The 18,087-nt window shown below is 44.3% G+C and overlaps 1 protein-coding gene across 1 annotated transcript in view; it reads left to right on the plus strand.

Moving 5' to 3' along the window:
• Positions 1-17,750, plus strand: part of LOC119965394 (ganglioside GM2 activator-like) — a 34,608-nt gene extending 16,858 nt beyond the window's left edge. The window contains exon 4 of the mRNA XM_038796114.1: positions 16,217-17,750. Within this exon, the coding sequence (XP_038652042.1) occupies positions 16,217-16,369 (153 nt within the window). The 3' untranslated portion in view covers positions 16,370-17,750. The remainder of the gene's footprint in view (positions 1-16,216) is intronic.
• The last annotated feature ends 337 nt before the right edge of the window (positions 17,751-18,087 follow it).

Raw genomic sequence — 18,087 nt, forward strand, 5'->3', positions numbered from 1 at the left:
ATAACTGCAGTGAAAAGAACCCAGAAATTTCAGTCTATCGTTATTCAATTATTAGCTTTGAAATAGAGAGAAACTTTAAGCCATTTTGAGTTCTAGCTCCTGCTCATGCTCATTGGGTGTCCCGAACTCACTGGCTTCTATTGATGCTGTATTGAGTGATTCCAATGCTGACCCACCTGAAGGAAAGGACTTACAATTAGTTAGAGCTTTTTGAAATCTCAACAGGTCTTAAAGTGCTTTAGAGCAATGTAGTTTTGAAATGTAGTCACTTCTGTAACGTAGAAAATGGCGTGGAGAAATCCCTCATTCCGAGAAGAGACAACCAATCAGTACAGATAGTTGAAGTCTTCGGATAACATATGGCTTCAACTCCAGGTTTGCCTCCGTGATCCTGAGGTAAAGTACCATGTCCATAACTTCTGAGCCGTGGATTATTTCTGGTTTACTTCTTAACTTGTCCTGTGGTTACAGGACTATTATCGACTTCTTCAAAATAGATAATTTTACCACTTGAATTGTTCATTGACGATTCTTTTGGTCAAGGTGACTAGAGAGTCCATCAGCATTACCATGGAGATTTAATTGACAATATTTTATCATGTATATATGTGCTGACAACAGCAATGCCCACCTCTGCATCCGGCTCACTGCTTGACATGGAATACCGGAGTGTGGCCCAAGTATCATTGTCAGTGGTTGATGAGCCGTTCATAAAGTAAATTTCCTTCCTTGCAGGTATTGGTAAAGATGTTCAATTCCAAAAATGTGCCTAGAGCTTCTTTCTCTCTATGTGCCTAGTTAATTTGCGCCACACTTCCCCCTCACCCGGCCGGACCCACCGGCAGCGGCACACCGGGGGCAGCACCCACAGTAGCGACTATGGGGGCCGCAGTGCATACCCCTGGCGAGGGCAATGAGAGCCAATAGTACCCATGGCATCAGGGATGGGTGCCAGAAGCCCCCACGGTACCAGCCACCAAAGGAGTTAGGGGTGCAGGGATGGAGGAAGGAGGGACATTCGAGGTCAGAGCCCACAGTGCCAACCGGGGCCATCATGTAGCCCAGTGGACCTTGTTGGGCACGGGGGTTTGCACCATTCTAACATGTTGGCCTTTCACCACCTGCAGACAATGGGTATTGGAATTTAACCAGCAATGGTGGCCTTCCTGTTGGTCGCTGCAGCCCTGGGGATGCCCTCCAGCTGTACCGGGTGCTGCTCAAGGTGGAGGAAGCTGCAGCAGCAACGTGTGCCACAGAGGGATAGGTGGCAGCCATCTTCCTGAGCTGGGGTACAGGGGCACCCTCCTCTCCTCCACAGTGTCCAGGAAGGTCTCCAGCTCTGTGTCGATGAATCAGGGTGCCACTATCCTTGCTGCCATCTTGTTGGCTGGGCTGGAGTGTATGGGAACTGAAGTATATATATGCGGCTGCAGCTTGTCAGCCTCCTGCGTGTAAATCGCGAAAACGGTGAATCCGGCACCATTTCTCATTGGAATTGATTGTGTTCCACGCGGCGCTGCTGCTTATTGGTAGCGGATTCGTCCAGGTGTGACGCCAGTTTTTCTGTATTGAAAGTCCACAGATTCTGCGTCGGCATAAACACTTAGGGTGGAATGTAATGTAACACCGCTGTTTAAGAAGGGAGGCAGAAGACGGGGAATTATAGGCCGGTTAGCCTGACTTCGGTCATTTGTAAGATTTTAGAGTCCATTATTAAAAATGAGATTGTGGAGTACTTGGAACTGCAAGGACTGAGTCAGCATGGCTTTGATAAGGGGAGGTCATGTCGGACAAATTAGTTAGAATTCTTTGAGGAAATAACAATAATTTAGGCAAAGGAGAACCAGTGGATGTGGTTTACTTAGATTTCCAGAAGGCCTTTGTCAAGGTGTCATATTGGAGACTGTTAAATAAGTTAAGAGCCCATGGTGTTAAGGGTAAGACCCTGGCATGGATGGAGGATTGGCTGACTAGCAGAAGGCCGAGAGTGGACTAAAGGGGTCTTTTTCAGGATGGCAGCCGGTGACTAGTGATGTCTTCAGGGGTCAGTGCTGGGACCACAATTTTTCACAATATACACTAATGATCTGGAGAAAGGAACTGAAGGCACTGTTGCTAAGTTTGCAGATGATACAAAGATCTGTAGAGGGACGGATAATATTGAGAAAGCAGGCGGGCTGCAGAAGGACTTGGATAAGCTAGGAGAGTGGGCAAATCGGTGGCAGGTGGAAAACAATGTGGAAAAGTGTGAGGTTATGCACTTTGGAAGGCAAAATGGAGCCATAGTCTATTTTCTAAATGGGGAGATGCCTAGGAAATCAGAAGCACAAAGGGACTTGGTAGTCCTTGTTCACGATTCCCTTAAGGTTAACATGCAGGTTCAGTCGGCAGTTAGGAAGGCAAATGCAATGTTAGTACTCATGTCAAGAGGGCTAGTGTAAAAGAGCAGGGATATACTTCTGAGGCTGTATAAGGCTCTGGTCAGACCCCATTTGGAGTATTGTGAGCGGTTTTGGGCCCTGTATCTAAGGAAGGATGTGTTGGCCTTGGAAAGGGTCCAGAGGAAGTTCACAAGAATGATCCCTGGAATGAACAGCTTGTCCTTTGAGGAATGGTTTAGGACTTTGGATCTATACTTGTTGAAGTTTGGAAGGATGAAGGGGGATCTTATTGAAACTTACAGGATACTGCGAGGCCTGGTGTTGCACGTTTTACTTGAGTGTTATGTGTTTTATTGGAGTGTATTAACACGCCTCCGTTTAAAGGCCGTGTGCTTAACACTACTACAGCTCTGTGTATGTAATTCAGCTCAGGAGTCGCCAGGTGCCGTATTTAGACACCTCACAAGTATATCAAGGTCAGGTTCAAAGTAATAAATCTGTACACCGATTAGTAAGTTCAAACGATTGATATTTATTATAACAAATATAATAAATACACATGCATACGCTAAAGAGACTAAGTTACTTCTAAACTAAACGACTAAAATACTTATCTAAACAGGAACAGGCAAGGTCAGGGAGCGAGGCCTTCGTCCCGTTCTTGGTCTGCAACTCTCAGGTATTAAAGGTCGTCAGGGTCTAGCAAGTCTGGATCACGTAGCGATCGTCGTGGTGACACTTACAGTTCGATGGCTGGTGGCTCAACGGCTGGTGATGGAACTGGAGTCAGGATGCGATGTAGCAGCAAAGCGATGAAGACAGCAGAGAGCCGGAGCCAAAACAACAGCAAGCCGGAGCCAAACAACAGACCGGACCATGTGCGGGGTCTACTTTTATAGGTCCCCCCAAAGTCCGTGCCTCTTCGGGGCGGTCTCTACCTGCTGTATATCGATTGGGTCTTCTCCCAATCGATATTTTCCAAACCCCCCAATCTGAGGGTCGCTTCTCGATGGGTGGGGCGGTCTCTATGGTGCTTTGTGATGGATACTTATGGTGCCGTTTCGTCTGGGCGTCTACTCAAAGTATCCATTCAAACCTAAATGTTTCTATTGTGTGGGCCTGGATCTAGATCACCTCATTACTATGCAAATCGTTGTTGCCATTTACACCTTTAGCTGAGATTCTGCACCTGGCCATAAACTGGTTTCTGTACGTGCAGAATGCTAATTAGCCTTCTGCAAACTGCTTGTCCTTGCTAAGACTGTTTTCTCCCTGCAGCCTTAGCAGTTCTCCATTTTTGTAGCCCAGTGTCCATCTTAGGTGGCTACACTGGATAGAGTGGACGTGGAGAGGATGTTTCCACTTGTCGGAAAAACTAGCAGAGGACACAATCTCAGACTAACGGGACGATCCTTTAAAACAGAGGTGAGGAGGAATTTCTTCAGCCAGAGGGTGGTGAATCTGTGGAACACTTTACCGCAGAAGGCTGTGGAGGCCAAATCACTGAGTGTCTTTCAGACAGAGATAGATAGGTTCTTGATTAATAACAGGATCAGGGGTTATGGGGAGAAGGCAGGAGAAAGCGGATGAGAAAAGTATCAGCCATAATTGAATGGCGGAGCAGACTCAATGGGCCAAATGGCCTAATTCTGCTCCTATGTCTTATGGTCTTATGGGATTCTCCGCTTGCCAACGCAGAAATCCTATTCGGTGATCAGGCGGAGCAGAAATCGGGGACGGCGCCTGTTTTCGGATGCTCCGTCCCCTCCAAAACGGCATTGTTGCCATTAGGATGGCCTCAGTACATCACCCAAAGGCCCTCCCCCAATGCTCCGCCCCCGATGGGCCGACTTCCCGACAGCGTGAAACACGTGTGCTCTGAGTTTTCGTCAACCTCGCGTGACAGCTGTGGGCTGTGTCCTGTGCCGCCACAGTTGGGGGGGGGGCATTCCGTTGGCTGGGGGGGCATCGGTGGGGGCTGGGGACTGGTGGGGGTGATCCGGGGGTGGAGTGGGGGGTTACAGGGGGTGACCATTTGGCAGGTCGGGTCCGCGCGCGGCTGGCGCCATGTTGTACGGCGGGAGCGCTGCAGGTTATCGCCGTGCGTATGCGCGGCCACGGACCCAGCAATTCTCCATCTGTTTCTGTCAGGAATGTCGGGGGTTTTATGTGGCGCGGATGTTAGCCCCCCCCCTCACCGGGCGGAGCATCACTGCGGGGGCAGCGCCGACACTTCCTCCGGACACAGCCTCAAAATCGGAGAATCCAGTCCTTAGTCTCTGGCGTCTTCTTCTTTCTTTCCAGAAGCATTTAGCAGGAAATAAACTTCACTAAGGTAATCTTCTACTGAAATGCTACTGAAAACCAAGCCAGCAAATAAATAATCGAATAAAGTAGCTCTGCACACAGGACCGGATTTATGGTGACTTGAAAATCACCACTAATGCATACGGAACCATTTTTCTTCTTCACAGACCCAATCAGTTACATTAACAGATTTGAGGACCCCTATCTTGACCAGCCTTTCTAATTCTGCCTCGCCCTTAGGGCTAATGGTGATTGGCACTGACCTTTTTATGTCTTTATTTGTTTATGGGAGTGAGCATCGCTGGCTGGGCCAGCATTTTTATTGCCCAGCCCACATTTCTGTGGGTATGGAGTCACATGTAGACCAGACCAGGTACGGATGACAGATTTTCCTGCCTAAAGGACATGAGTGAACCAGATCTGTTTTTACGATAATTGATAATGGTTTCATTAGAATTTTGATTCCAGATTTTTTTTATTGAATTCAAATTCCACAATCTGCGGTGGTGAGATTGGAACTGGGGTCCCCAGAGCATTACCCTGGGTTTCTGGATTACTAGTCCAGCGACAATGCCACAACGCCACCATTTCCCCCAGCATACAAGCACCTTGCTTTGCGTTCGTCCTTAATCTTTAGCTTGACTGAGATCTCTTTCATGCTTCCCAGCTCTCCATTAAAGACAATGGCATGTTTCTTTAACGTTTTCAGTAGACCTGCTTCAGATTCTGAGATGAGATTCACCTCAACTCAGTTAGCTTGATTCTCGCCTACCAGGCTCTCCCCATTAGGGCTAGCTTGTTACCTCTAATGATGTGCAGGGGCAAGTCTGCAGTCTGTTCATTTAGCTGCACATTGTTACACTCTTCAATAGAATCATTCCCCAGCATAGGTTTTTAGTACTATCTTTGAAGATTTTAAGGTGATATGTAGCAGTTTCTCTTCCTGATCTGTTTCTGGTACCAATGAAACTGCTGCTCCAGTTTTCACAACCATCTTTACTGCTTGTCCATCTGGTAAAGGAGTGACCCAGTAACGGTTTGTTGTGTCTCCAATGGCCAGTGCATTCAATGGCAGTTCATCACCTGACTGTGACTTTGGTCCTTCTCTACGCCCTTTTTGTATCGCATGGATTTTTTTTCCCCTCTGTTCATTTTTCTGTTCTTTTTGTAGTTCCTGGTTGGAACTTATTGTCCCTTTCCCCAACACACAGGTTCGATGTGCCTCTTTTTAGCACAACTCCTGCATCTTTGCACCAGCACTCTGCTGCTTTGTGCCCAGTTCTTGCGTATCAGTGGCAATTTCGAACCTATGTCTGTGTTCGGGTCTCAGCTGACATTGTGCTTGAGCTTCATTGTTGGATTTCCTTTGCTGCAGATTCCCTGGAGATCGTGACTTCTAAAGCATTCTTTAGGTTGAAGTTGCTTTCTATTAACAGCCTTTTTTTTGGATAGCTTTGCTTCTTAACCCACACACTAGTCTCTCTCTAATGGTGTCATTCAAGGCACTTCCAAATTCACAAGATTCAGCTAGTTTCTTCAAAGTAGCCATGAACTGTATGATTGACTCTCCTTCTTGTTGGATATGTTGATGGAAGGTCAACCTCTCGGCGATGGTGAAATGTTTATGTGAGAAGTAACCCTGCAATATCGCCACAATCTCAGTATAGGTTAGTGAGCCTGTTATTTCTGCTGCAACAGACTTCACAGGCGGTTGAATGTTTGTCCCCCCCCCTCACCCCCCCCCCCCCCCCCCCCACCCCTCCTTCAACCTCTTAGTGCTCAGGAAAGTTGGGTCTACAATATCTGCCACAATTTTACTCGCTTGGACAAAATAAGCAAATCTTTCAATATTTGAGCTCCGCCACTCCGTGTTCTCATCATACCGTGCCACAGTGAGAGAAATTCCTGCCATTTTCACTATGGAAAGGGCTTACATAAACACGGTGTGCCACAGAATATTTAGCACTACCTTTCTTCTTTGTTTCAAACAAGGTATTCCTGAGCTCAGCCTTTTTCCTTCTGAGTTTTGGAACCCCCCCACCCCCTAACTACTGTTGCAGGGTACTTGCTCCCTGTATTGTTCCAGGATTTTCCAGGCAGTGCATGTGGCGAGTTCCTTTTCCATGTCGTTTCCTTTGAAATCTACTTTAACATTTTGGTTCCTTCGATGGCTACTATTGATTCTTGACACCCTTCCGTTACCAACTTTGGTGTAGCAAAGGTTTTAGCTTCATAATCCTTTCCTTACGTCTTTGCAGAAATCGATGATTCTTTTCCTTTTTTTTTCTTCTTAGGGACTATGTCAGCTTGGATCCTCATCGCCAGTTTTCTTTGTGGTATGGTGGCATAGTGGTTAGCACGGCTGCCTCACAGCGCCAGGGACACAGGTTCAATTCCGGCCTTGGGTGACTGTGTGGAGTTTCCGCTTTCTCCCCCTGTCTGCCTGGGTTTCCTCCGGGTGCTCCAGTTTCCTCCCACAGTCCAAAGATGTGTAGGTGAGGTGGATTGGCCATGCTAAATTGCCCCTCAGTTTCTAAAAGGTTAGGTTTAAGGATGGTCGGTGCAGACTCGATGGGCTGAATGGCCTCCTTCTGCACTGTGGTGATTCTATTCTAAGTGATAACAGGGGGGTTGATCCAATGCGCAAAGATAAACGCCAAATAGATTGGCCATGTTAAATTGCCCCTTAGTGTCCAATGGGGATGGGCGGGAGAGTGAGCCTGGGTAGGGCGCTCTTTCAGAGGGTCGGTACAAACGTGATGGGTCAAACAGTCTCCTTCTACACTGTAGGGATTCTATGATTCTTCTATTTAAGACCCTAATTAAAACCTTCCTATTTGACTCAGCTTTTGGTTATCAGTTCTAATGATCCCTTATGTGACTCCATGTCAGTTTGTTTGATAATGAACCTGTGAAGCGCTTTAGGATGTTTACCTCTGTTAAAGGTGCTACATCAATGCAGGTTCTTGTTGTTACTGTTGTTGGAATTAGGAGATCCTTCTCCCGCTCACACTGTTCTCAAAGTGTAGAGTGGAAAGGTTTGGAAACAGCCCATGCAGCAGGTTCCCCATCATTAAAGCAAGTCTTATACTTCCAAACTGCAACACACATATAATACATAACCACTTGAAATACGCCTAAATAGCTGTAATTACGTATAACTGTGCCTATTTCAGGTCACCAGTTGTCTCAGCAGCAACCTATGTTGAAAAAGCCTATACTCCTAAAATTACTCATCGGCAATCTTTAATGATGAAGCCAAGACTAACAACAAACCTAATAACAAAGTTTCCAATGACATCCCAGTAATTGTTCAGTAATAACACACACAGAGAGTGTTGCGCTGAATTCTCTACTACTGGTTATTGGAGTTTTAATCACTGTCATATCTCATTTACACACAGTTTTTTTTTAAATTTAGAGTACCCAATCCTTTTTTTTCTCCAATTAAAGGGCAATTTAGGGTGTCCAATCCACCTACCCTGCACATCTTTGGGTTGTGGGGGTGAGACCCACACAATCACGGGGAGAATGTGCAAACTCCACACGGACAGTAACCCAGGGTCGATCTCGGCCCCGGGTCCTCAGCGTCGCGAGGCAGCATTGCTAACCGCTGCGTCACCACGCCGCCCTCATTCACACACAGTTAACAGGGGAAGACCTAATGGCAAAAGTAAGAAATCCATCTACATGTAACAGACAATAATGAGGATAAAACATCTTTGACTAAAATAATTTTAATCTTTGTACAGTATTGGGCTTTAGTATTCGTGTATTCATGAGAGTTGAACTGGAGTTAATTGTCCGATTAATGGCTTGCTGTCTGCTCAGTTTCAATCAGTTCCAGTAGGTGGCATCTGTGTAACAGAATTTTAAAACAATTTCAAAGTTGCTCTTCCACAACTTAAACTCCGATTAAACTGAAGTAAAAGACTTTTAAATACCCGTCCTGGGGAGGTGGTGGCAGAGTGATATTGTCACTGGGCTAGTAAACCAGAGACCCAGAGTAATGCTCTGGTAATAATCTCTGGATTACTACCTGAGCCACAGGCTAATTGGCACAGGGTCAATAAGATTTAGGAGGTAAATGCGTGGCTCAAAGATTGGTGTGGGAGGAATGGGTGTGAATGCATGGGGCATTGGCACCAGTACTGGGGAAGAGGGGATCTGTTCCGATGGGACGGTCTTCATCTGAATCATGCTGGGACCAGAATCCTGGCGAATCACATAACTGGGGCTGTAGATAGGGCTTTAAACTAAATAGTGGGGAGGGAGTGTTCAGTTTCATGGAGAATTGGAAAATCAAAGTTAAAAGAGAAGGTAGAAGTCCAGGTTAATGACGAGGATTTTAAACTAGTTAAAGGAGCCAAAGACTCAGGAGAGGTCAGTAAAGTTTCCAGACCACGTAATAGAACAGAGAGCGGCAGGAATCTAACTTCAGGCACAGCAAATAGGTGACAAGTATGAGAAGGGAGCTGGTCAATGCAGTACTGAGGGTGTTGCACTTAACTGCACGCAGTATACAGAGCAAGGTAAATGGGCTTGGTGCGCACATTGAAATTGTCTGGTACGATGTTGTGGGCATCACAGAGACTGCAAGAGGATCAGGGCTGGGATCTAAATATTTAAGGATGTGTCATATCGAAAACATAGGCAGATGGACAAAGGGGGCGGGGTTGCATTGTTAGTAAGGAATGAAGTTAAATCGATAGCAAGATGCGATATAGGATCAGAAGGCATTGAATATGTGTTGGTAAAGTTGAGGAATTGCAAAGGTAAAAAGACCCTGCTGGGAGTTATGTACAGGCCCCCTAGCAGTAGTCAGGATGTGGGGCAGAAAATAAATTAGGAGATAGAAAAGGGTTATATGTAAGGCAATATTACAACAATCATGGGGACTTCAATTTGCAGGTGGACTGGGAAAATCAGGTTGGTAGTGGTTCTGGTGCCACTCGCTTTATAATCCGTCTTTCATCCTTTTTGTCCGGCATGTGCTCACCTAATCAGAAAGCTCATATTTGGTAGTATGTCCCTGGAAGACTTTTGCATAAGTATTGGAGAATAAATGCTGAGAAACGCGAAGAAATCAGGTTATAAAAGGGCACAGTTGTATTCGAGGGGGGTGGAGCCACCTTTTCATTTGGGCGACGTGCTCCTCAAGCGGTCTCTTGGCCTGGCGCTCTCTGACGTGCTAAAAATGGCACTTGCGAACATTATCTGAGTTATAGACCAGAGACTCGGCTTGCTGACGGAATGTTTGAGTGCTCACGAGGCCGAGCTGCAGAACAGTAATAAGAGGCTGGATGAAACGGAGGAAAGAATCCTGAATGTTGAAAATATTGCATCCCTAAGCTGGAGTTCATATTTAATTCTTGGAAAAACAGCTAAGTGGCATGTCAGAAATCCTGGAAGATTTAGAGAAGCGAGGCTGGAATAACCAGGTCGTCAGTCTTCTAGAAAGGAGTGGAGAGTAAGGCTCCTGTTTTGTTCTTTGAGAACAGACTGTCACAGACTGGATGTGAAGGCTGGGAATTTCAAATTAGAAAGGGGGCACCATATCCTGCCTTTGATTCCGAGGGACTATCAACGCTTCAGGCCTATAATCGCTTCCACAATTTTAAAGATCGCCGGAGGGTCCTGGAAATGGTGCGGTGGGATCTGACTATATGAGTGGGCGAGGATTTCCTTTTTCCACGACTTTTGAAGCTGAAGCACTGAGGCTTCAACAAAGTTCGAAGACAACTCAAGGCTGCTGGAATGAATTATGTCATGCCTTATCCTGTGACCCTGAAAGTGATGCCTGATGGCTCTGTTCAGTCTTTTGATGATCTGACTAGTACCTTGGCCTTCATTAAGTCCATAGAGGGCAAAGTGTTTGATTGATAACATGCAGCTCTGGAAATTTGAAATTTCTCCCTCTCACGTTGTTGAAGAGGACGGACTCTAGGGCTATCCACTCTGTGAGGAACTCAGAGGTTAATGAAAACTGAAGATATTAATGTGGCATTTAGGGATTTATATATTAAATTATATAAATCTGTTCAATCTGGTGTGGTGGTGCGCATGGAGCTCTTGTTCGCTTCCCACAAGCTTCCTGTGGTTTCAGAGGATCAGCGCTTGGCTCTTAGTAAATGAAAATGAAAATGAAAATTGCTTATTGTCACGAGTAGGCTTCAATGAAGTTACTGTGAAAAGCCCCTAGTCGCCACATTCCGGCGCCTGTCCGGGGAGGCTGGTACGGGAATTGAACCGTGCTGCTGGCCTGCTTTGGTCTACTTTAAAAGCCAACGGTTTAGCCCAGTGTGCTAAACCAGCCCCAGCCCCTAGTGCTCCTATCTCTAAAAAGGAAGTGGTTGTGGCCATGAAGGAACTTCAGCTGGGCAAGGGCCCAGGTCCAGATGGTTCAACGTGTGAGTTTTACAGGGATTTTAGGGATCTGTTGATAGAGTCATTGGTTGATATGTACTGTCACCCCTTTGAGGCAGGTCTGCTGTCACCAATGCTTTCGGAGGTAAATATCTCTCTGCTTTTGAAGAGAGACAAGGATTTGGAGGAATGTGTCTGCTACAGGCCCATCTCGCTTCTGAATCTTGATTTGAAGTTATTGTCTAAGGTATTGATGGGGCAGTTGTTATATTACTCTTTGGTGATATATCTCGTTACTCTTTGCTTCATAATCCAGAATGATTCTGAAGAAACCAGCAATCTTTAACTTAACGCAAAACTTATTTATTGAGTAATGATTGATTAAGATTGATTAATATTAAGTTTGCACATTCCACAGAACTAGAAATCAAGTAATCTATATTAACGTATGAACTAATTTAAACTACACCTGCTAAACTATGCTGTGATCGATCTCTCTTACTCTCTACTGTCGAATCATTCCTGGTTGGAAGAGGCCAGGATCCTCTGAGTTCTCATATTTATAGCGGGATCTCTCTAGTGATGCCCTCTAATGGTTGTGTTACACTGAGATGTAATAATCAACACTTTACTTGTCTACATATATACATATCATTACAGCAGTGAGAGGAAATTTTACCTATGATTGTTGATAAGATCAGACGGGGTTCATAAAGGGTGGGTTTTCTACTGACAATGTTAGAAGGTTATTGTATGTGATCCAGGCTTTCCAGATCAGGTACTAGACGAGCTGGTGATCTCCCTGGATGAGAATTGAATTATCTGGTGTACACACTGTGGAGATTTGGGTTGGCGGAGGAATATATTAAATGGGTTCAGGTGCTGTACCATAGACCCTTGGCGGCGGTACTCACGAATAGTTTTAGGCCCGAGAACGTTGGCTTGCAGGGAGGGGCTCGACAGGGTTGCTCCCTGTCCCCTTTGTTGTTTGCATTGACCATGGAGCCGAGGGCAAACACTATCAGGTGGGACCCCTTGATAGTGAGGCTGGGTTGTGGGGAGATGCAGTTTTGACCCAGTGACAGTGAGGAATGCACTATTGTTCCAAGTCAGGATGGTGACTCATTTTCTATAGAACCAATGGTTACTTTGTTAAGTCTTTTCTTATTTAAATATCTTTAGAAATTCTTACTATCTGTCTTTATATTTCTAGCTAGCTTTTTCTCATCCTCTAATTTTTCCTGTCTTTTAATCTTTTTGTCATTCTTTGCTGCTGTTTGTATCATGTCCCATCTTCTGACCTGCCATCCATTCTTTTACAATTTCACCAATGGTAGCACAGTGATTAGCACAATTGCTTCACAGCTCCAGGGTCCCAGGTTCGATTCTGGCTTGTGTCACTGTCTGTGCGGAGTCTGCACATCCTCACCGTGTGTGCGTGGGTTTCCTCCAGGTGCTCCGGTTTCCTCCCACAGTCCAAAGATGTGCAGGTTAGGTGGATTGGCCATGATAAATTGCCGTTAGTGTCCAAAATTGCCCTTAGTGTTTGGTGGGGTTACTGGGTTATGGGGATAGGGTGGAGGTGTTGACCTTGGGTAGGGTGCTCTTTCCAAGAGCCGGTGCAGACTCGATGGGCCAAATGGCCTCCTTCTGCACTGTAAATTCTATGATATGATATGAAATGTGATTTCAATAATAACAATTTAAATTTCTGTATTAGCAATTTTACCAAACTTCACCAATAAGAGCTCATGGTGTTGGGGGTAATACGTTAGCATTAATAACTAGCTAATGGGAAAGAGAATCAGGTTGAATTGGCCATTTAAAAATCGGCAAATTATGGGGTGCCACAGGGATCAATGGTGGTTCAAAGCTGGTCATGAGGAGGAAGTTCTTCTCTCTGAAGGTTGTGAATCTTTGGATTTCTCTACCCCAGAGCTGAAAATACTGACTCAAGACTGAAATCGCCATATTATTGAACAATATAGAAGTTAAACATTATGGGAAATGGGTAGGAAAGCAGAGTTGAAGGCCAAGATCAAGATCTTACTGAATAATGGAGAAAGCTAGAGGGCCTGTATGGTCTAAACCCTGCTCCTATTTCTTATGCTCTTAGTCCCACATAGTGATATCAGCAGAATTGACCAACTTCCTCGCGAAATACAAACATATTGAGTGGGATTCTCCAGTTCACCAGCTGGGTATTTTATTGGCGGTGCGCCGATCACTGCTCGACTCCCACCGCTTGTCAATGGTGTTATGACCCCCTGGGCTAGTGCATGGTCAATTCCAGCCCCATTTGATCCGGAGTTGTAGCACAATTAAAATTAATAAATAATTCTTTAAAAAACACCCCAGGTCTTTGGCCCTTGGCTGCCCAATAACTACAGTCACCGGCTTTGTAAATGGAAACACAATTTGTTCCTTTTAATAACAATAATTATAATTAAATATGCAGCAAATGTAACAGGTTAACTATTATCTAATCCCTAACCCCCCACTTTAACCCACCTCACCCACTACACACACACAAGACAGACAAACACAGAGGAAAAAAGAAGGGTGTAAAATAATGGCAATAGTAAAAAGGATAAGAGCGTTTGTTTCAGATGATTGTCTTCTAGTACACCTTCCTTCAATTTAGGCTTTCAGTTTGAAGTTTCTGCTTTCAATCAGTAATGATATTCACTGGAGTTTCACTCAGGACTCTGTACAGCTATGCAGCTTTTCTGGATAAAAAGAGAAAGAGAGAGAGGTCCTCTCCTCTGAACATTCAGGAACCAACTGTGCTTTCCTCAGTTCTCTGAAAAATCATCTTACTTGGGTCGGATCCAGTCACCAGGCAGAATGCGGCCTTTTGGCCAACTTATTGGCCACCAGCCAACCAATCGAACCGTGTCCCACCAATCTCTTGGAAGCCGAAAAGTCTGAGTTCTGCTGTCCGAAGACTAGCACAATGTTCTCTTTTGTAACCTTTGAGTTCCTCACTTCCCCTAATCGACCATATACCCATTAGCCATTATTGGATCAAAATGATAACTGCAAAATAAAGAAATGGGAAATACGAGAATCAACAGGAAGGTCCCTTACAATGGGATTTTCCATTGATGCGACCCCACGCTGCCGGGAAATCCATGGGCTGGGGTGCATTGCCACCAGGAATGTGGATCGCAACTGCTGGAGAATTCCACCCAATGTAGGATTCAAAGAAGGTAGAATCGTTTATAAACACGATTCCATCTAGTCCGAGTCGGTAGATGGATCCAAGCAGAATCATAATTCAGATCAGTGTGCACACAGCCACCTCCAAAACAAATTTGCTGGGAAACCTTCCAGGTATATTTGTGAAACCTTCTGACTCCCCCTTAACAAAAGGCAGAAAAAGGTCATATTTACTGAAATCCTGATCCTGAGGATTGGAGAATCATTCATTTGTTGTATATTGTGTAATGTTAGCAAAGTTACTTATAGTCAGCCGCCTGAGATATGAAATGTTAAAATTAGCACTTTTTTGCATTAGCTCACAGTCTGGAATTATAAATCAGGCATTTTGCTCACAGTCTGGAATTATAAATCAGCCATTTTGCTCACAGTCTGGAATTATAAATCAGGCATTTTGCTCACAGTCTGGAATTGTAAATCAGGCATTTTGCTTACAGTCTGGAATTATAAATCAGGCATTTTGCTCACTGTCTGGAATTATAAATCAGGCATTTTGCTCACTGTCTGGAATTATAAATCACGCATTTTGCTCACAGTCTGGAATTATAAATCAGGCATTTTGCTTACAGTCTGGAATTATAAATCAGGCATTTTGCTCACTGTCTGGAATTATAAATCATGGCATTTTGCTCACTGTGTGGAATTATAAATCAGGCATTTTGCTCACAGTCTGGAATTATAAATCAGGCATTTTGCTCACAGTCTGGAATTATAAATCAGGCATTTTGCTCACAGTCTGGAATTATAAATCAGGCATTTTGCTCACTGTGTGGAATTATAAATCAGGCATTTTGCTCACAATCTGGAATTATAAATCAGGCATTTTTCTCACAGTCTGGAATTATAAATCAGGCATTTTGCTTACAGTCTGGAATTATAAATCAGCCATTTTGCTCACTGTCTGGAATTATAAATCAGGCATTTTGCTCACAGTCTGGAATTATAAATCAGGCATTTTGCTCACTGTCTGGAATTATAAATCAGGCATTTTGCTCACAGTCTGGAATTATAAATCAGGCATTTTGCTCACAGTCTGGAATTATAAATCAGGCATTTTGCTCACAGTCTGGAATTATAAATCAGGCATTTTGCTCACAGTCTGGAATTATAAATCAGGCATTTTGCTCACAGTCTGGAATTATAAATCAGGCATTTTGCTCACTGTCGGGAATTATAAATCAGGCATTTTGCTCACAGTCTGGAGTTATAAATCAGGCATTTTGCTCACAATCTGGAATTATAAATCAGGCATTTTGCTCACAGTCTCGAATTATAAATCAGGCATTTTGCTCACAATCTGGAATTATAAATCAGGCATTTTGCTCACTGTGTGGAATTATAAATCAGGCATTTTCCTCACTGTGTGGAATTATAAATCAGGCATTTTGCTCACAGTCTGGAATTATAAATCAGGCATTTTGCTCACAGTCTGGAATTATAAATCAGGCATTTTGCTCACAATCTGGAATTATAAATCAGGCATTTTGCTCACTGTGTGGAATTATAAATCAGGCATTTTGCTCACAGTCTGGAATTATAAATCAGGCATTTTGCTCACAATCTGGAATTATAAATCAGGCATTTTGCTCACAGTCTCGAATTATAAATCAGGCATTTTGCTCACTGTGTGGAATTATAAATCAGGCATTTTGCTCACTGTGTGGAATTATAAATCAGGCATTTTGCTCACAGTCTGGAATTATAAATCAGGCATTTTGCTCACAGTCTGGAATTATAAATCAGGCATTTTGCTCACTGTCTGGAATTATAAATCAGGCATTTTGCTCACAGTCTGGAATTATAAATCAGGCATTTTGCTCACTGTGTGGAACTATAAATCAGGCATTTTGCTCACAGTGTGGAATTATAAATCAGGCATTTTGCTCACAGTCTGGAATTATAAATCAGCCATTTTGCTCACACGCTCTCTTGCATTTCAGGGTTATTTGAATTTCCCACAAACTACTTTCGATATTCCACAAAGTCCTCTCTTGTCATTTTGGACAGCTGGCGAATACAATGCCAAAGTTCATCTGAAGAGTAATGAAGTGAATGTCGGCTGCTTTGATCTCTACTTCGATGTTGAAACATAATCAGTATTAGCAATTAGCCGTTGACCATTGTGTCTTCTGTTGTTTAAACCTGAAGATCTGCAATTCCCTTCCGAAATCCCTTTGTCTTGCTACCTCACTTTAATCATTCAAAATTCTCTGTAAAGACTTACCACTCCGACAAAGCATTTGTCCGCCTGTCCTAAGGACTCCTTTGGCTTGGTGCTAATCCATGTCTGGTTTTGCTCCTGCAAAGTGCCTCGGGATGTACTTTAAAGGTGCTACATAAATGTAAGTTACTGTTGCAGTACAAGTGATGGAAAGATGCTGACCTGGAACTCCTGCATGGCTTTAGAATAACCCATTTAGTGTGACTCAGTTGTTCCGGAGCTGGCCGATCCGCATTCTTCCATTGCACACCAGCTCATTCAAAATGTGGCCATCCATGAGCAATCCCAATCCACGGCCTGGTTGCCCATCATTCCCAACCTTATTCCTCAGTGTTAACTTCTGACTCCCCAGTATCTAACATTTAAGATTCTCATTCAATTCCCTTCATGTTTTCGCTCTGACCTGTCCCCAATCTCCTCCAGCTCTACAATTCCACCTCTCCTTGAACTTTCCACCCTTCTGACTTTGGCCCCTTAAGTTTCAACGATATTAAGATTTTATATAATACCTTTATTGCAATAAAAGCTATAAAAGTGCTTCCTAGGAATGTTAGCAAAGAAGCTGTTGTGCGGAGCCACGCAGAGATATTGCGACAAATGACCGAAATCTTGGTGAACCTCTCACAGGTGGGCAGAAACTTTCAAACTTTAAGCCTGAGATGGTTGATGGTGTGGCTGTTGATGGAGGAGTGAAGAAAATTAGGGAAGAGCAAGCAGGCTAGAGTTAGAGGAGTACAGAGTTCTTGGAAGCATGTAAGCAATTGTCCCTTATTCCCTTCATCCCACCATCAGCAACTGTGCCTAGTGCTGTGTGGATCCCACTGTCTGGAATAACCTGACCCCAACTATTTGGGTGGGCGGGCTCACTCGACTGACACCTAGGATGGTGAGAGGAGGGGGTATTGCTTACGATGAAAGGTTGGTTAGGCTGGACGTGCATCCACTGGCTTAGAAGAATGTGAGGTGATCTTATTGAATCATATAAGATCCTGAGGGGACTTGGCAGAGTGAATGCTGAAAGGTTGTTTCCACTTGTGGGAAAAACTAGTACTAGGGGACACAGTTTAAAAATAAGGGGGTCTCCTATTCATAATGGAGGCAAGAAGAATTTTGTTTTCCTCAGAGGGACATGAGTGTTTTGAACTATCTTCCCCAGAGAGTGGTGAAGGCAGGGTCAATGAATATTTTTAAGTTAGAGGTGGATAGATTCTTGAAGAGTGGAGCCAAATGCTATTGACCGAGGTGTGTGTGTGTGTGTGTGTGTGTGTGTGGTGTGGGGGGGGGGGGGGGGGGATGCCGAGTTGAGGCCACAATCCGATCAGCCATGATCTTATTGACTTGCAGAATAGACTTGAGGGACCGAATGGCCTACACATGCTCCTAACTTGCATATTTTTGGGTTATCATACGTCCAATCTTTGAAGATCCATCTTAAAACTCACCTCTGACCAATTTTGACCATCTCTCCCAATATCTCTTTCGTGGCTCAACATCCGTTTCGGCACCCTAATGTTCTGCATAAATTCACGTGATTGTTGGCGAAGATCCTGTAAAATGTTGTTGTAAAATTATTAGAATTTGCTCCAACTT

The sequence above is a fragment of the Scyliorhinus canicula genome, chromosome 4 (genome assembly GCF_902713615.1).
Source record: "Scyliorhinus canicula chromosome 4, sScyCan1.1, whole genome shotgun sequence".
Taxonomy (NCBI): Eukaryota; Metazoa; Chordata; class Chondrichthyes; order Carcharhiniformes; family Scyliorhinidae; genus Scyliorhinus; species Scyliorhinus canicula.